General features: G+C 41.9%; 1 protein-coding gene across 1 annotated transcript in view; it reads left to right on the top strand.

Annotated features, from left to right (window-relative positions):
- MTA3 (metastasis associated 1 family member 3) overlaps positions 1–19,021 on the top strand; it is a 183,950-nt gene extending 164,929 nt beyond the window's left edge. Inside the window, exons 15-17 of the mRNA XM_006133984.3 lie at positions 1,274–1,360; positions 9,386–9,532; positions 18,130–19,021. Coding sequence (XP_006134046.2) covers positions 1,274–1,360; positions 9,386–9,532; positions 18,130–18,155 — 260 coding nt within the window. The 3' untranslated portion in view covers positions 18,156–19,021. The remainder of the gene's footprint in view (positions 1–1,273; positions 1,361–9,385; positions 9,533–18,129) is intronic.
- The last annotated feature ends 1,760 nt before the right edge of the window (positions 19,022–20,781 follow it).

Here is a 20,781-nt window from a genome sequence, read left to right as displayed (position 1 = left end):
GTAGATATATAGCGTGTGTGTTAGTATGTGTACCGGCTAAGTATTTTTTTAAATGATGTAGTTGACTTCCATTTGTTCAAGTCAATGGCAAAACTCCCAGATTATCTGTTCATCTATGCTCTTGTTGAATTTAAATTACAATAATATTCAAGAAAGTGTTAAAGAAATAAAAAAAGAATCTTAATATTGGCCCCATGGCTGATTCTTTTGACAAAAGACTGATGAGTTTTGAATCTCATTCTTCATCCTGGTGCCAGCTAATTATTCAACATTTGGGATATTTGTGCTCAGTACTTCATTTTTTTTCTCTGCCTGAAAGTTCTAACAGTACGTTATGAACAGTCTGTTGAGTACTTTTATGAGCTAATAAACCTCCTGCCTGATTCTGTTCTGACTGATGGTGAAGTCCTCTGTCTGGAACAAGGTAAATTCAAACATCCCATCTAATGACCTTGACTTAGGATATGCAAAAATGCAGAATATAATAAATAAAACTGAAGGAGCTTCATAAAAGTGCAAACTGAGGTCAGAATGTGTGATATACAGTAATAATGATGGAATTCTGGCCCCATTAAATTAAATGATAAAATTCCCATTGACTTCTTTGGAGTTAGGATTTAACCCATGGTTTATATTTATAAAAAATACATGTTCTGTTGATAAATATCATTATTGGGAACCTATTGTAGCACATTTCATTAAGAATATCCTTGAAATAATCACCTGCAGTGTTACATTTCATTTGCTAATAATGATACAGAAAGACCGTAGGGTATTTATTCAGTTCCAAATCATAAATAATAATTCTTTCTGACAGCAAAGTTACTTTACAATTTCAGAGCTAGGCATGCTTGTAAAAAAACCAATGCAATGAAGGCTTTCTGTTTAATTAGTCCATTACAGGTATCTGTTAATGCCCTGAACTGCTTTTGGCATTGTTTTTATTTTTTTTAATCATGTTTTCATCTTCATGGTGTTTTCATTTGCACAGAGTTGGCCATTTTCCAAGACATTTTATAGCCACTTGCTCTAGTATAAATAATTATCTTTTCATGTTTAAATACATGACATATTTCCTGACTTTGAATCCTAGTCTTGAGTACGTGTACATCAGAGGAATCCAAGGTAAAAAGAAAGTATTTTTCTTTTAGTTTGTACTACTTTGTACTTAGAATACATAGAGACACTTAGATGTACCAAAACTATTGATATAATTAAAGTACACTAGACTATTAAAATTGTTTTTAAACTCCTCCTTATTTTTTATCCTCAGATGCAGACCGACATTGTGAAATAGTTGGAAGTCCTCTGAAGATCAAAAGTACTAGAAAACCACTGTCCTGTATCATTGGGTATTTAGGTGGGTATTTTCTGTTTGAGGGAAGTGAGTAAAAGTGAGATGTCAATATTTTAACAATATTTTAAAATCCCACTCACAAACAAAGGGAGCTCATAATAGCATGGCAGTAGAATGAATAAGAAAATACATTATTAAAAGCTCAGATTTGCAATTGTAATCTGTTATTCAGTTGCATGGTAGAATGGATTGCATTTGCCAGATTACTTTTCACCTACTAACCAGTGCTATTTGTACACTACTGTATAAAGGCATTCTGACTAAATATTGCAATCTAATTTTTTTTAAATAATTTTTGCCTTGGTCATGAAATTTTCCAAAGTATTCAATGTTGGTGTAAAAAAGGATCATAGGCCAATTCTGAGCCACTTTTTGAAATTCCATTTTAAGATGTTATCAATTTTTTCTAACTACCCGCTTGCTTAGAAAGATGTGATGTGTTCTAGAATGAAAACAGGAAAGAGACTATATCAGCATGCTATGATATATTTAGATCAGAGCTCCTTGGGGGGAAAAAAGTAGAAGAAAAGGGTACACAAGAGAAGGGGATAAAGGAGATTCCAGTATTTTTAGTTCAGTATTAATAAATCAAAACTAATCTTCAAAAGGGGCCACCGATGGTAATTAAATATTTATGCATTCACTTCAGAGATAGGGAAAGCCCTGTGAGCTATACTGTTCCATAAATGAATAAAGACACTGATCCAATTCTTAGAGGAGCTAAGAAGCAAAGGTAAGCATGAAGAATAATAACTCAGAGCAACAGAGAGTGATTCAATTATTACCCCAGTGTAAATCTGGATGAATGCTATGAAGCCAGTGGTGTTTCTCTCAATTTACACGGGTGTAACTGACAGCAGAAACCAACCCACAGTATTCACTGAAATTCCCATTGAAATCAATATATAGAAAGGCAGAATAAATAATAAAAGTCTCAGGATTTTCCCCAATTTTAATAAATTGATGTCTAAAACTGACAAATAGGAATTGTTATAACAATCCATTTGTTGAAAAGGCCTCTGCTGGGTCTTGGTCACATGTTATTTATTAACTTGGACATCTTTTCATCTCAAAAGTCCCAAAACATATATTCTTGCCCTTTAGTAGTGACCTTGTGCTTATGAAGGAAAAACACAGCTGCTAGTACCCCTAAAAAGCTGCAAATTCAACAATAAAAAGTCTAGTTTCTTACACAGCATTTAATTATCTGAGCCAATGTGGGGAAGCAGAGGATGGCATAGTCCCATGAAATGTTATCTTGCCTGAAAGTGGGCCTGCAGGGTGAACATACTGAAGTTTTTATGAAAAGATTAATGATAACAATATTTTCTTTGTTTCATTTTTGCTAATTTGTTTGTTTAGATTACAAATCTGAACAGTACAATAAATGAAATACCTCCATAAAAAGTGGCTAGTAGGTTGCTTTTAGTGTTGCTTACTGTGCATAATTAAATAAAATAAAGTTTGACGTTATATTAGGGTGGGTAAATACAGGCCCGTGGGCTGGATATGATCTACCAGGAGTAGCCTCTGGCAGGTCCCACATCTGTATTTGCTTTCAACTCCACAAGTGCGGGTGATCACAGCTCTCATTGGCTGCAGATCACTGTTACCAGCCAATGGAAGCTGCGGGAAATGGTGTCCCGATCCACGCTGCTTCCAGCTGCTACCATTGGCCAGGAACAGAGATCCATGGCCAACAGAACCTGCGATCACACTTACCTGCAGATGTGCAGGTAAATATGATAGTGGCAGCCCACCAGAAGCATAACCACCACCATTTTATTACCCATCCCTGCCTTATACAATCTGTAGGTTATTGTGTTTTGCTTCTAAAATTCATCATCCCATACCATGTGTTAGAGATCTGCTTGAGAAAAAGGCCTGCTTTTTAATTTTTCATACCATTCCGTCAAATATTTGTTAGAATACATTTAGTTATACCTCATAGGAGATCATTTTTTCTCTTCATTCTTTGAAAGAATGTCAAAAGGGCTGTTGTCTATCCGCTCATTCTGAATAATGTCTTTGAGTTTATAAGCACAGCAGGACTAAGCATTAAAAACAGGCCCCCTCCTTGGAGAAATTAGGATTATTTCCTGTGCAATCAATTTAGACTCCCCTGTGTGTAGGAAACAAAAACCCTGAAGTGAATGATGCTTACCTGAGGAACTTTTATTGCTATTTGATCCATTGCTGCTCTTCGACTTAGCAGACCTAGGTCAACATTTTCACCTATGATGGCTGAGAAGAAATGAGTTAGAGGGGCAGGTACTCACTACCTCTGAAAATTAGGCCACCTATTTAGATTCCTAATTTGAGTCAATTTAAAACTTGCTGTCCTTCATTTATTTTCAGTTTTGGTATTTTGATTGCTTTAGTGGTGTTACTTGAGCTAGTAAGTAGGATTGTAATTCACTATAGCCCAGATCCTTATCGTTATTAGGCATTTAACTGTCACTGAAGTAAATGGCAAGTAGGCATCCTAAATACTTTTGAGGATTTGAACCCCTATATGTTTGTAAGTGGCTTGCATAATATCCAAACAGGCTGGCTTCAAGGCATTAGCACAGTATAAATGTTGATAATAGTATGTACCTGAAGTATTAGTTTGCCTTACTGTTTTCATTTTGGGTGTGTCTAGACTACAGGGTTTTGTTGACAAAAGTCCACTTTTGTCGACAAAACTATACCTGCATCTACACTACCGCCAAGTTCTGTTGACAGTAAGTCGACAGAATGCAGCAGTTTTGTCGACGGTGGCAAACCTCATTCTACGTGGAATAACGCCTTTGTCGACAGAGTTCTGTTGACAAAAGGTAAGTGTGGACACAGGGAAGAATTTATGTCGACATTAAAGGCCTCCAAGAAGAAGCCCTGGTGGACGCTCCTGCCACAGCTTTCAACTCTTATCATCCCTGCCTGCAACCATCTTTAAAAGGGACAGGCACCCAGAATCAGCATTCTGGCAGCAAGCCACCTCCAGCCAGGACCCTGATTGTGCAGCTCTTCCCAGTAGGGACAGTCGGGACACATGTCCCAGAGACAAGCCCCTCAAGAACCCCCTGACTCCCTCCAGGGACACAGCCCCGCAGGAAGCCAGGGACACCAAATACTGGGCACCCTCCTGGTCTGGACCTGAGATCAAAGCCCTCTTGGGGCTCTGGGCTAAGGAGGAGTCCCTCCAGGCCATGCAGTCCAGCAGGAGGAAGAATGTGGACATTTATGCCTGAATGGCAGAAGGCCTGGCTAAAAAAGGTCACCACCATCGCACACTGGAGCAGGTCAGGGCAAAGGTGAAGGAACTGAGGCAGGGATACGTCAGGACCCGTGAGCGGCAGCTCCCACTCCGGGGAAACAGAACACTATTGTGCCTACCATGAGGATCTGGACCAGATCCTGGGGGCAGGGGAACCCCTGCCTCCTGAGCGGCTTGTGGAGTCTGGGTTGGAGACTTCTGTTCAGCAGCGGCCGCAACTCCAGGCAGATGACCAAGAGCTCCAAGAGGAAGAGGAGAAGGAGGAGGAAGACAGCACCAGGAGCACCCAAGAGCCAGACACCCAAACTCAGGAGGCCTCCCAGACAACTTCGGACACCAGAGAGGGAACATCAGGTGAGTGCTGTGAGGGTCCAACACTCACAGGGCACGGCAGGCGGGAGGAAAGTGGATGGTGCAGTGTTGTGACATGTCATGCTGAGCACATCCTGGGAGGGGGGTCACACCCATGGCTGCTCTCAGGAAGGGTTTTCCTACCTCTGCACCTGAGGCACCACCTACTCTTGCAGGCAGTTTTGCCAGGTGCAGACATGGGTTGGGATGCTGGAATTGCCTCACAGCTGCAGGCTTCTCAGCACTCTGCGGGAACCCCAACCGTGGCCTGACACTTATCTGTGCTGCTTGACTATGGGGGAGGTGTGGGGCGGGAGGGCAGGATGGTGGCCTAAACACCTTCTGGGCTCCAGGTAGGCTGTGGCTGCCAGCCAGGCCACACCATGACTTACTGAGACCCACATGAGCATCCTCTGACCCTAGGACAGGCACTGCCTGCTGAGAAGAAGGGCATGCCCTCTCAGGGAAAGTGTGAGCATGCATGACTGACGACTTTTCCCTCTTGTCCTCCACAGCTGGACCAGCTGACCAGGAGGGGGGAGTCACACCTGCCCCACCACCCAGACGGCTGCAGGGAACCCGTCGGCACTGGCGCATGTATTTGGAGCCAGTGCGCCAGCACATCTCGATCCTGCAAAGGATGCAGAACGCAATGAACCGCAGGATAGAGGCAGAATGGTGCAGGCGCTTGCTGGAGGAATTTGCCCAGCAGCGCACTGACATTTGCGCTGCAATCCAGGAGGTCATGTCCTTCCCCAGTCCTCTGCCTGGTCCTGCTCCTCCTGCTCAGCCTGCCCCCCCTTCAGCCCCTGCCCCCCCTTCAACCCCTGCCCCCCCTCAGCCCCTGCCATCCCAGACTCAGCTACAGCCCCACCTCCTGCCCAGCCCCCTACCGTCCCAGCCCGCAGGAGTGCCCATCTCCGATCTGGCCTCCGCAGCCGAGGTGGCAGAGGCTCCTCATCCTAGGCGGCACCTTCAGCTGTGGGCCTCCCTCCCCCCTTCCAGGTTGACATCCCCTTTCCCCCCTGTGAAAGTCATTTAGGGGAGCACTTTATTTTGTTAACAAAAACCATTTATTTTTCAGAATACAAGCGTTTTATAGTTTTGTAACAAATCCACAGTGAAGTAAACTGTACACATTTTTTTTCAACAACAACACCTGTCTCTTTTTTCAATGTGATTGTGTGCAATGTGAATGTGGAGCCGGGAGGGGTTTTGGGGAGGAAGGCATTGGGGGCATGAGGCAATCCCACAGTTGGAAGGCCCTGGGGACAATCATCGGCCTCCTTGTGAGAACTGCTCCCGCAGGGCTTCTCGGATTTGCAATCCTGACTAGTGGGCTTGCCGGATGGCAGATGTCTGGGGCTGCTCAAAGTGCCTCCCCTCCACATCAGCCCGTGTCCCCCATGCAGGGAGGGAAACCTCCCCTTTCCTTTCTATGAGGTTGTGCAGCACGCAGCATGCAGCAACCACATTGGGGATGTTGCGTTCCCCCATGTCCAGCTGAGTGAGCAGGCATCTAACTCTGCCCTTCAGATGGCCAAAGGTGCACTCCACCTGGTAGCGAGCCCGATTCAGGCGGGAGTTAAAGAGTTCCCTGCTCGCATCCAAGTGTCCTGTGAATGGCTTCATGAGCCAGGGTATAAGGGGCTATGCCGCATCTGCCACGATGCATATAGGCATCTGCACATCCCCTACTGCCAAGTTTCTGTCCGGTTTCAGCCTGCGGTGCAAGTACAAGTTCTGGAATATGTGGGCATCGTGTGCCTGGCCTGACCATCCGACACAAATGTCTGTGAATTGTCCCTGGTGGTTGACCAGGGCCTGCAGCACCATCGAAAAGTAGCCCTTTCTATTAATATACTAGGCTGCCCAGTGGGGTGGGGCACGGATGGGGATGTGCATCCCGTCGAGTACTCCACCGCAGTTGGGAAATCCTAGTGCTGTAAATCCAGCCACGATGGCATTCAGGTTTCTGCAGCAGACGGTCCTGTGAGGCAGCTTTGAATTGATGGCCATCACCACCTGCAGAAAGAGACAAATAGAAACACACAGAACAGGACATTAGAGGGGTTGGCTCAGCTGATGAAAGGTGCTCTCCCCCGGACCCTGAGAGCCCCCCTCAGGCAACCCCTCTCCTGCCCCCGCCCCACTCACCATGGCAGGGTGAGGCCGAGAGGGCTTCTACCTCTGCCACCCCATCCCCAATTCCCTGTACCTGGTCCTGACTGCCCCCCTTAGCTGCCTGCCCCCACCCCCCTGGACTGTCCCCCGCGAGTGACTTACATCCATCAAGACGGCCCCAACAGTAGACCTCCCCACGCCAAACTGACATCCAACGGAGTGGTGGCTGGCTTCCACAGAGCAATAGCGATGCGCTTCTCTAGGGGGTTGGCAGGCTGCAAGCGGGTGTCCTGGTGTTGCAGGGCAGGGGCAAGCCAGGCACAACGCTTCTGGAAAGTGGACTTCTGCATCCGAAAGTTTCGGAGCCACTGGTCATCGTCCCACTCGTCATCATCCCACTGCTCCATAACAAGTTGGTCCCAGCAGTCTGAACTGGTGTCCAGCCCCAAAACTGACCTCTCCAGGAATAAGTTCACGGGCAAGGGCAGTAGTAGGGCTGCAGCCTGAGTGAAGGGCTCAAGGCTGGGCTCTGAATCCAGCTCTGCCACAAACATCATGATGCTTTCATGAAGCTGCAGCAGAGCTTCCAGCATCACAGTGTGGGGCCATCACCTGCCCAAGGGCAACTCAGGCTCCATGGCCAAAAACACAGTGCAAACCACAAAAACAAACCTGAAAATAAACTGCTGTGGTGTCCAAGGAAGCAGGGCAACCAAAGCAAAAACTGCAGCAGCTTTGCTTTCCCTCTAGGAGGTAGGCAAGCCAGAAGCAGGAGTAGAAAAATGGCTGTCCGGGAGGATCCCTTTAAGCACGCGTCTCTGCAAAGAGCAAGGAGAAGCTCCAGGAACTTAAGGCTGCTCCTGTGACCTTCCAGAAGCACTTCCAGGTGCCTTCTTTTGTCGACAGTCAATTTTTCGATCCGCGTTATGTAGTCTAGATGCTCTTTGTCGACAGAGGCTTTGTCGACAGTATCTGTTGACAAAGCCTCTGTCGACAAAAGCCTGTAGCCTAGACATACCCTTAGATCTCTGAAATGGAAATTTACAACGAGTCATGCTTACTGGTTTTGTGTTGTACTGCTGTGCAGGTGACCTTAATGAGATCCTTAGGATGTGATCCAATATTGACTTCTCAGGCACTCTTAATTCTGGCATTTCCTAACTTTTGCATGCTTGCCTTTAGAACCTGAATAATGTTCTTTTCACATAGGCTTTGTTGTGTGTAATTCCCCGGGTTTTTAAAAAGGAAACTGGAAAAAACAGAAATTTATCATGTTGCATCATATTGGCACCCTCTCCTTCCTGTCTGGGTGCTTCAGAGGGAGTCATTGTGAGTATGGGAGAGAAAGCATCTGCCTGCTCTAAGTTCAGGTGCCATGCCTTAGTGCTCAGCTGTATTCGCAGGGAAAGTTCAGCAAAGCCCCAAGTAGGAGCCTGCTCATTGTGGACAGAAAAGGTTGAACTCTGAAAAGTCTTTGCTGAGCATGTGTGAACTGTAGTTTTTCAAAGGCTTATAACTTGGCCAAATGTGTGCAGACTTTCATAGGATAACAAAAGGAGCATTCCTGATACATAGCCATGCCTCCTCTCCCTTACGTTGACAAGTGTTAAGACTCTGGGGGAAATAGAGCTTTTCAAAGAAAAGTTTAGCAGAATTAACATGGAGAAATTTAATTTTCTGTAGCTTTTCTCTCAGAACAACCGTTTTGGCTGAAATCTCGCTGATCCATCCCTCTTTGCGCCCCCCCCCCCCCCCAAAAAAAACCTACACCAGCCTGCGGCAGACACATAGCAGGATTAGTCCAAATGGATTACAGTTTGGCAATTATAGTCAACTAAAAGTAAAATCTTATAGGAAATGTTGGGCAGCTTTAGTAATATGCGTTATTACTAGATCCAATTGTAATATAATATACACACCCAAACATACTATAAGGGTTTTAACTAAATAAATATTTTGTTTGTTTGCCCTAATGTGAGGGTCAAATGTGAGGTTTCTGTCCCACGTAACCCACGTTTAAAGGAATTTTCAGATTGTCTTTTCCCCTGCCTATTAAACACACAAAATTAAGCAGTCATGAAACTTACCTCAGGCAACCCTGAATGAACCAGATTTTTCATATTAGGGAGAGCCATTGAGACCGAATCATTATGTAAAGGTTTGGAAACATGCTAGGCCTGAAGAAAGTGACTTTGAGTTCATTGGAAAATTAAATGTGCTTTTAATTGATAAAATGAGTGGATAAAGTATTTTAAAATGAATATTTACAATCTCTTTCCCCCTCAACCCAATAGAGATTCATCCTGCAATGAAACCTAATGTAGTCAGGTCAATGCCAAGCCTTCAAAGTCCAGCTGTAAAACGAATGCTTGCAACTCCTAATCATTCATCCCGAAGTATATTGGGGAAAAGAAACTACAGTCATCACAATGGACTTGATGGTATGTAAAATTAAGATTTAGAAAAAAAAAGTATCTTTATGTGAACTATAAAATGTATTGGCTTATGTACTGAAAACTGAATATCCAAAATTTCAGTTAAGTATAAGATACAGTCTATGTTTCCTCCGGGCACCTGCCCAGCAGGTTATCAAGGGCCATGCACTTTAGATGTCCCTTGCCCCATGGCGGTGCTGCACCTGCCGTCTGCTTTGGAGCCCTTGGCTAGCTGCTCCTGGGAGCCTCCTGCTTGCTGTGTAGAGCAGGGTGTGAGATAGGGAGGTGTTGATGCCAGAGTGTCCCCCTGCACTATTTCTCCCTGTACCCCATCTACACAAAGTGACAGGACTCAGGAGTGCGACAGAGGGAGTTTGCTGGCAGCTACTTCTGTGTCTGAACAAGCAGACTTCAGAACTGAGTACTAATTTATTTAAAAGGGGCAATGTGTGTCTGTCACACACACACGTGTGCACACATACAATATCTTTCACACTCATCTCCCTGCACATATTTGTATTATAGTTGTTGTTACTTTTTGCTACTCCTTTCAAAGTGTATTATTTAAGTTTTTTGACTGCTCTATGCATTTTATAACTTTGATTTCTTTTGCTTAATTTTAATCAATGCCTATCCTGTGCTGCCTGGAGTAATTATGACAACTTTTAAAATACATATATTATATCTAGATTGTTTTGTTTGTAATGGTGGTGCACATCCACACATTACCTCAATATGGTGCATGTAACAAAATTCATTCTGCACGTAGATGGAAAAAATTAGAGGGAACACTGGAAAGTAAGTAGTATATTACATTAAGGAATGGATCATAAATCTCTAAATAAAGCAACAGACTACAAGCATAATAATTGTCATAAAGATGCAACATTATGAATGTTGCTACCCCGAGTAGTTAGCACATTTCAACAGCAATAGAGAATAAAACTCACTGGGTTTTATAGAATCTATTCATTCACAGGTTTGCTTTGAATGTGGCTCAGAGATGTACATTGGTACCAAAACTTGTGCAAGATATGTACTGTACTGCTACAAGAGCTGTTATTCTTCCTGCTAGTTTACCAACATGATTGTAATTATTGGATGAATACAATATATATAGTTTGGTTGAAATATTTGGCTCAAATTCTCTGAGTTGCATTTGCCAAGGAGGAAGGAAAAATAATGTCTAGCCATCTTGTGGCCCAATATTCTGGGACTCAGGACCAGTCCAGTCCCTGCTGTAAATTAGAACAGTTTATGCCTTATGGTACTATAAGCCTGGTTTCTAGTTGCTTTGCTTCATGATATCATGCAAAGCTGCCAGAGTGGCCTTGAAAACTGGGCAAACATGTTGTAAAGATTTGTGAGTAATTGTTAATGTGACTCAAAACCATATTAAAGTGTGCTTATACTCTGTAAAGTGACTTTGTTATGGTATCTCTCTGGTGCTTGCACTATCACCATTAGCCTACAAATTCTGCAATTGAAACATAATGAACAGTTCGATCTGATGTGCAAGTCAGACTGGAATCCAGATCATGCTTCTTTACCTGTGTTGGCTCTGTTTAGCTAGCAAGAGTGAAAAGTAATAGAACATATTTTATTGAGTAAAATAAGAAGATCTGACTGGATACAAATGAAGAACAGATCAGTGGAATAAAAAATCCATTTACTCAATTTTCCGTGTAATACCGCACCATATACTCTTGACCTAATAAACGTAAATCTTCAAATACCATAGATTACTGGCTGCTTGATATAAAAGATCATTCTGCAATCATATTCAGAAGCATGAAATTCTGCCCTCTCCAATACAGTGAATCCTCATTTGGTTTATCTGATCAAGGTAGTGAGGACAGGAATATGGAATTGGATTTATGGAATCACAAATAGAAAACATATGAAGACACTTATTCTTTGTGATTATTTTTTGCCTGAAACATGGCATATTGGAGGTGCAGGGGATTTTTTTTCCTAGAAAATGTAAATATTAGAAATTGAAGGAGTTGTTAGACTATTAAGTCTCCCTTCACCACTACACCCCTCCCTTCTGCCCTTCTCCCTGCCATCACAGAAGTAATTGGAGATGTATTTTATGGTCTATTGATAGGTTGTATTCTAACTTGGAGACCCATTCCAACTCCTATTAATCTGGGCAAATCCTGTTCTCCCATCTTTGATTACATATATTGTTTTGTCCATGCCATCTGATAGCTAGTAACATCCTGAAAATAAGTTCTAGTGGGAGCTATGTATAAACATGGGATTTCCCCCTGAATGTGCACTATAGATTTATCAAAGCTTCTCTTTGCCAAACATTAATGATATACATTATTATATGTTCACTCTTAAGTGAATATGGTGCTGCATAGGAGATTGATGGCACCAATATGGTCCCTGGCACAGACCATGACAAGACAGAATTTACGTAGAGAGGGATATGGCCAGTAGAGTTGTATATGTTTCATAGAATAGATGTTTCCTTAGATTTTATTTGGCAGTTTGCCAGGGAGGCTCCTCTGGAAATACGGGTTGCTGTAATGAACATCATCATGAGTTTTTATTAGTACAGTGACATTTGCTAAGTGACAACATTGAATGAAAAATTCATCCTATTTTTTTTACCCATTTACAAAGCACTGTCTTTAAAGAGTGGCTCTAGAGCAGTTATATGTAAGAGAAGAATTTGGACCTTAAGTCAGTGTGCAAACAGTCAAATCGTGCCACTACACAGTAAGCAGGTAACCTGATTGTTAAAACATGCCACCCAATGGGACAGGGCCACAACTCTGGGACTCTTATTATTATAAGGAGCATTTTGCATTCAAGAGAAGTGTATTGCACAGGCTATACTGAGGAAGGAAGTGATGATCTTGTATAAATCACTAGGTTGTCTCAGGATACCTGGAATTTATATTCCTGAGTCAGTCATAGATTCCCTGTGTGACAGTGAGCAAGACATTTATCTTGCTTGCCTCAGTTCCCATCTGTAAAATGAGGATATTGATACTTCCCTAAAACACAGAAATGCAATACATTTATTAATGTTGGTGAGCCAAGCTTTTCTGGCTCTTCTAACAGTTTGCAGTAGCTTTGTTTAAATATTACTCATTTACTTAGGGGAGGAAGCGATGATGTGAAGAAAACTGATTTCCTTAAGTGGATTGTATCAGATGAATGGTTTGCAATAGAAAGATTGTTTAATAGTTTATTAATGATTAATGGAGATTAATGGCGTTGCTACCAAGTTAAGCAACTGGACAGATTCTAGATAATGTTACCAGCACACTAGAAGGAGCAAGATATATAGATCTGAATCAAGAGTACTTCTGTGTGTTTTGGACAGTTATGGGGTCATAGCGTGGCTACTTTGGGTTGGATTTTCCTAGCATATTATCACTATTATTATGCAACCTAGGGATGTGCTTACAGACATAGGCTTTGTCTACATTACTGTGGCAAATCAATTTTACTTATGTAACTTCAGTTCTATGAATAACATAACTGAAGTTGACATTGTTAGATCCACTTACCATGGGGACTACGCTGCACTGTGTTGATGGAAGAAGATCTCCCATAGACTTTCCTTATGCTTCTTGAGGAGGTGGAGTACACAAATTGATGGGAGAGTGCTCACCCACCAATTTAGCTTGTTTTCACCCACTAAATTGACATTCGCTTCATTATTGCAGCAATGGTGATCTATCAGCAAGTGAAGACGCACTCTTACACAGAGATAAAAACCTATACAAAACAGTTTACAATCTAAAATCGATAGATAAACTTCTTGCAGTGTTCCAGATATTTCACTAATCTTGTATTTGACATATTTTCCATTCAGATGTCTTTTACTGGATCCTGACTGGTAGGTTTTAATGATGGAAGGGACTTTTATTATCATTTAGTCTGATTTTTTCCGTGACATAGAACATAGAATTTCACCCAGCAATGTCTTCATCAAGCTCATAACTTCTGTTAGAACTGTAGGTTATCTTCATTGATGATTAAGATAATGGCCTGGAGAGTAAATGTAATGAAATTTGCAGATGATACCAAGCTGGGAGAAGTTGCAAGTATTTTGGAGGACAGGATTAACATTCAAAATAATCTGCACAAACTGGAGAAATGATCTGAGGTAAATAGGATGAAATTGAATAAGGACAAATGCAACTAACTCTGTTTAGGAAAGAACAATCAGTTGTACACATACCAAATGGGAAATGATTGCCTAGGAAGGAGTGGTGCGAAAAGGAATCTGGGGGTCAGCATAAATCACAAGCTAAATATGAGTCGAGAGCAGAGTTCCCTCTCAGCTGCATGACCATGCAGCTGTCTAGTAAACCCCATGTAGGGGCTCAGGGCTGCCAATGACAGAACTGCTGCAGCCTTCCTCCCCCAGCCATGGCGGCTCTCTGCTGGGGCTGGAGGAGTGCACCACTCCTCTCCAGCTGCAGCAGCTCCCTACAGGGGCTGGAGGAGAGGCATGCTCCTCTGGCCCCAGAAGGAAGCTGCCACTTCTGGGAAAAGATGTTCTCCTCTGGTCCCAGCAATAGGACTGGATTAAGAAAGGAGTTTTGGGGCTCCTTTGCCCAGGGCCCTGAGTAGCAGCCTGTAAAGCCCCTTTATTCTGGGACAGCCCTCCCTGGCCAGGGGCAAGAAAGGAAGGCTGCTTCATGTACTACACACCCTTCTCTCCACTCTTTCCTACCCTCCCCCTCCGCCACATCACTGCAAATGCTGGGAAGATCTATCCCCATACTATCCTTGTTTGGAGACTCCACACCCACAGCTCTCATTGGCTAGGAATTGCAGACTTTAGGGGCTGCTGGGGGCAGTGCCTGCAGGTGAGCACAGACCATGCAGAGCCATTCCTCTCACCAGGTGTTGCCCCAGCTAAGCACCCCAGTTCCCCTGGGTATTGATGGAAGAGAAAGTATTTCTTAATCACATAAGACAGTGATAGGCCACCTGTGGCCCACTGGACACATGCAGTCATAGGGGCTTCACCTGTGGCCCATGGACCTCCTGGCTGTCCCACTCCCCCACACGCCTCTTGCACTGGGGCACCAAAGCCCCATCACTTCCTACACTTCCCCCCTCCTTCCCAGCACTTTCAAAGGATCCGCAAGTTGCCAGATTTGCACTCCATCCGTGCTCCTCCCGCTCCCTACCAGAGCTGGAAAGCCGCACATCAGCTGTTTGCAGGGTTCCAGCTCTGGGAAGGAGGGGGAGAATTGGGTGTGGAGTATGAATCAGGTGATTTACAGTGCTCTGAGGGTGCTTCTACACTGCACCCTTACTTCAAAATAAACTACACAATTGCACTCTGCAAATTGCATAGCTAAATTTGAAATAAAGTACTATTCTGAAAAGTCCCTTAACCCTTGTGGAATTAGGGTTACAGGGACACCGGAATAGCGCACCTGTTATTTTGAAATATATTTTGAAATAATGGGTGGATTTAAAGACACGGATTAACTATTTCGGGATACTACATGAATGTATCCCAAAATAGCACCGCTGTCTAGACATAGCCTGAAAGTGCTGCGAGGATGGGGGAGGTTCACATAACTGTGGGGTTTCATTGCCCCAATGCGCAAGAGGTGCATGTGGATGGGGCCGTGGAGCCGCAGATGGAGCCCCAGTGGGCCGCATCCTACTTAGGTGAAGGAGGGCCGCCCACGCTATACGATATGAGTACATCATCCTGCTTCTTTTTAAATACAGATCAGTAACAAGGTGCATAATTAGAGAATATTAATTTTTAATATTACAGCATATACCATACTAAATAATATCTTTGATTACAAAAGAGGATTTTGTTTTGTTAGTGTTATTGTAGGACATCAATTCACAATAGCCAGGAAATATACATTTGAAGTGGTTGATGTGTGTTCTGTTTTTTAACTTACACTTTAATGAAACAAATAAAACTGGGCACAGTTGCATATACTGTCTTACCTTTTAATATCTTGTCTCTTGGCATTTTCTTAACCTTAATATTACTGAAGCAAAGAAAAATCTCTGAATGTCCAGGTTTGCTTTCGTCATTTCTATTAGAAAAAATGTTTAAAGGAAGCCAGAAAAACAAGTTTACCCATGATATGAACAATTTATGGCTCTTAAGTAAACACTATGTATGCTTGTGTAAATACGTATTTACATGTGACATGTTTTAAGGCATTGCTTTTTTACATGGGTAGGTCCGCATGCTATTTTGGGGGTGTGCTTATTATTTAGCTAATAATGGATGTAGTAGCTCAAAGGTATAGGTGAAAACATAAAATTAGACTCATTTTTGAAAGCTGAGTTGGAGTTATAAGACCATCATCCCTCCCATTACTTAACATCTAAAGCCTTTATTGCTTTGGGTTTGGGGAGGAGAGTGAAAAGCTAGTGAAGGAAAAGTTGTTGGAACTTAATATCATTTTTTAAGATGTAAGATGCTGGCTTGACGTAGCTCAACACTGAGATCCATTATTCAGTTGAATCTGAAATACTGGCAGATTCGTGAAAAGCTTCTCTACACTGCCACACATTGTTCATCTACGTTTTCTAGAGGGACTCGCTGGAGAGGTGTAACTACTCGTTGGTAGTTCAATCCTTGGGCAATGTTTGGTCTCTCTGCTGAGACTGCTAAGAAGGGAAGCAGTTAGCATCTTTTGGGATGATGATGTTTGTGATGAGGACATGTTCAATAGGAACTGGACTGTAATGTATGCGATCCAGATTTGAGCCATTAATCTACGCTCCATATCCTGTATAGAATGTAACTACATTGGAAGAAACAGCAGTGCTATTATGTCAAAAAAGTCAGGATGAAAACAAGTTATTTCAAGTACTGCACTAGGATGAGAGTAATTAAAGCAGAAAAATACCATTGACTCTGTCTCCTTGCAAGTGATAGCCAGATAGAGGATAGATGGGTATTTTATAGACAATATATTACTTCTGTGTCTTTCTACATGGACTGTAAAAGGTTTTTTTTTTGTATATGTGGGGGGTTTTCATGGATGATAGTGGCTCTTTCCACAAGTCAAAGAACAAGTAACTGAGTTGGTGTGGGCACAGTTCTCCTAAAGGTTTTTATGTCTTCTCAGCCATCCTAATAATCTGGCAGCTCATCTCTCATACAGAAACCAGCAGATTATCTAAGAAAAAGACAAGTCAGAGTAGTCAAGTCCAGCATGTCCTTGTAGAAATGACCAATGGAATGGAGAATTCAGAAGATTGGATAGTCTGAAAAATGCTCTGTTTTCCATGGAAGACTAACTCCTGAAGGCAACTGTCCCAATTTAAGGTCCCCAACTATAGTTGGTACCTTCATTTGGAAAAAGAATGGGAGCAAGTGGTTTGGAAGAACTTTAAGAAAACACCATGCACAAGAATTCTTATTTTAGGTTGAGCACTTGGAACTTTGAGAAAGAATGTTCCAAAAACAGAACTATATTCTTCCGTAGATTTCTGTGTTTTAAAGCCAATTCTCAGCCTTGTGAACAATACTACCACAATGATTTCAAAGGAGTCTATGTGTCTTTAATTTATTTTAAATAAAATTGTATACATTTGATTTTAAACACTTAAGGCTTTAAGCTTGCTTTACATTGTTGCTTGCACTTATCATTTTTAATTCTTCTGGATGAGTGCATTGTTTTCCCATATCCCGAACAAAATATTTCTGACTTATGTAATGTATTCTGCAGGATTACTTTTATTGCGAACTTCACTGTATATAATTACCAGGAAATTTAAGTTTTTCAGCTTTTTAGAGGAAACACTCAACATCATATACATAATCTTCATTCCTTCAATTCTTCATTCCGTATATACTCACTGGATGGCAGAAAAACCTGTCATCGATTATACACCTTTTGAAAACTTCCTCTAGATGCATGCTGCTGTTTTTATCTACTCTAGGAGATGCAATTGCTTTCACATCTTCTGATGCTATTGCTGCAAAACCCAAGACAACTTAGATTATTTAAAATATGTCTTGGTGGCTAAGAAGAGCAGTCTCACCCAAAGTAGAATTCTCTCTGCAGACATTTTGCAATATGCTTTTGCTGATCCTGATCAACAGAAATTGGAAAGATGCCAAGAAGATTCAGGTGTGTAACAAGACTCTGATGACTATTTTCTCCTGTGGTTACTATAAAAAAGACTCTCTGCATGTTTTGAATCTAACAATATTTTTTTTCATGCTATAGGATTCCAAGTCAATTTAGCAATCCCTTCACCCACCGGTTTAACTGTGAGCAAAAACATTTCAGGTTAATTGTAAGCTATGAAAATCCCTCATGATAGTGATGGTTTAATGATTACCGCTAATTATTTATATGATATTTTTAACTAAGATCTTTTGCAGTTTTCCCCCATCTACTGGCAGGAACTTCTCCACTTTGACATGGAACAGAGCCAGAGTGTCCCTCGGACATCTGGGATGTTATTGACAACTAACAAGCCAAGCAACCACTCTGTACCTGATGGACTTTGCATCACTATCTTGGCTTATGTGTAGAGAGAGAAAGTAGCAATGCCCATTTTCCAAATCACAACAGAATGTAACCACCAATCCTGACCCTAATTCTTTCTCCCTTTTCCAGAACGCTCATGCTGTATTTCAGACTGAGATGTCTTCTTTCCTTTCTTCCCATCAAGAGTTGCCTCAGCTCCTGGAGGAACAAATATTGGGGTATACTGCTGAGAATAAGGACTATACTAAGCTGATTCCTGCTGCATTTGTCTGGGACACCCAGTGTACAGCCAGGTGGGAAGGTGACATGAGCAGTTGACAAAGCAAGGAAAAGGACAAACCACCGAACAATCTAACTCCAGTTTTTGATGACAGTCTAATCTCTCTCTCTCTTTTCTCCTCCATATCATTGACTATTTAGGCATAGAACTCATATAGGTATGAGTGGGGGAAGAAACAGACCTTTTATTGCTCCCTCTTTTTCTGCTGGAAGCTTGAAATACAATATGCCAAGTGCAGGAAAATGTAAACAGTGTCTCTCACTGGCAAAGTATTGAGAGACTAGAGACTTTCTTGTTCAAGTCTTTTTTGCTTCATGGAGAAACAATAAAAGTTGCATGTATCTGCTTCATCTTGACTCTTTGGATATATAATCATATGTGAAAATATGTATACCAGAAAGGTTTTTTTCATGGTACAGTTGAATTTCTTGTTTAGATATGTACTAGTGTATTTTATCTGTGGTGCAATCTCTCTCTGTCTTTTTTGTTTGCAGAAATCTCTCTGATATCCGACTCTCAGTTTTGTTTCTTAATAGGGATTTCACACATACTCCTGAGAGAGCATTATCTCATATGGAATGTATATCAGGAGCAGTCGTATAAAATTATTAATTTGAAGCCGAATTTGCTAGTATGTGCATTACTGTTGAAATGAGTATTTTATTAGCTTATGAATTTAGTGTTGTTCATTATTTACTACCAACATCTTTTTTTAACCTGTCAACTGGTCACTTTTGATATGTAAATTATTAAAACTAAATAAACAAGGAACTCCACAACACCTTTTTTGTCATCCATTTCACAGTGAATTCAGAATGTAAACCTGCCTGTGATTAACTTTACCTTCAGCATCAATCTTCCTCAAAAAGTGTGAAACAGAACTTATATGTCATGTTCTTGTTGGCTGTTTTCTCCCCTTTAAAACAAGTTTTTGGACATGATCATTCCATCTTCCTTGCTTCTGCCACATGCCTAGCTATGTGCCAGAATGTTTGGAGATATGTTTCTTTTTGTTATAAGTGCACATCTGCCATTGATGTGAATAGAGTTATGTGCGCATGGAGAGCAGAAAACCCATCTATTGGAATGAGGATATCATTTTGTAGCTTAAATAATGAAGCTTTCTTTGTTCCATTATTTAAACTTTCTGAGCTATATATGTCCTTGCTTTAGGCAAAATGGAGCCTTTAAATCAGTAGATCTCAATCAGAGGGATGTGTATCCTTGAAGGTATGCAGCAGTCCCCCAGGGGGTACATCAGTTCATATAGTTATTTGCCTAGATTTAAAAAAATCAACATAAAAACCCTAGTGAAGTCAGTGCAAACTGAAATGTCATACAATCAATGATATGTTTATATTGTTCTATATACGCTGTGGAGCCAATAGCCTCCACATGCCCCTCAGTAAGCTGAGTGTAAGGGTGGTTCTGTGCTTCCAGAAGGGCAGGGTTTCAGAAGAAAGGGTCAGGGCCAGGGGAAGCCAATCCTCCACAGCATGTGGAGCACAGTGCCCCGCCCTCTCAGTCCTTAGAGCTGCATGAAGTGTGCGGCACTGTAGCAGCGATCTAAAGGGCCCGGGATTCCTAACAGCGGTGGCAACCAGGAGTCCTTGACCCCTTTGAATCACTGGACCTCAGGCAACTGTCCCCTTCATTCCCCCCCTGTGATGGGTCTGTATATACTATACACTGAAATATAAGTGCAATGTTTACATTCCAATTGATTTATTTTGTAATTATATGTTAAAAATGAGAAAGTAAGCACTTTTGTGTTTTCACATCAGATTTTAAGTGAGGTATAACTTGAGGATATGCAAAACAAATCAGACTCCTGCAATGAGTCCACCCATGTGTAAAGGTTTAAAGCAGCGGTTCCCAACCTTTTCTAGGTGGGGACCCATTTTGACAATTCAGGAAGACTTGGTGACCCAAAGAATTCAAAAATGGGGGGAGGAGAGGAGGCAGAGCCACCTGGGGAGACACTTGGCGACCCTTTTGAAATGTAATGGCGACTCATATTTGGGTCCCGACCCATAGGTTGGGAAACCTTGGTTTAGAGCCACTGCCTTAATTTATACTGGTTTTCCATATAGGTTTTTTTCACTTCCTGTTGCTTTAGTGAGGGACATATGTCATAGATTATTCCAAGTCTTCATGTGCAACATCTTTATTTACAAGCAGATTCCATGGTGATCAAGTTCAACAAAATAAATACTCACTTGTCAGTGTGCTAAGTACATTATCTTCCGTATCCACTTTGCTTCAAGTTCCAGCAACTGACAAAGAAATTTTGCTTTCACATTTTGGTCAGCACATTCCGGAAAAAACTATCAGGAATATAGGTGTAAAACTTCCAGTACTTTTCCAATCAAACATCTGAGTTAAAGTTGTTTAAAATGCAAACTTCTCGGATTGCTTCACATCATCATCTGTACAAAGATGCACAACTGTCCCTGTCCCAAATATCTTGTATTCTTAAAAAGTTTGAAAATTTCTTACTA

This window comes from Pelodiscus sinensis, chromosome 3 (genome assembly GCF_052426305.1).
Source record: "Pelodiscus sinensis isolate ZL-2025 chromosome 3, ASM5242630v1, whole genome shotgun sequence".
In the NCBI taxonomy this organism is placed as follows: Eukaryota; Metazoa; Chordata; order Testudines; family Trionychidae; genus Pelodiscus; species Pelodiscus sinensis.
This window is presented reverse-complemented; position numbering and strand designations above follow the sequence as displayed.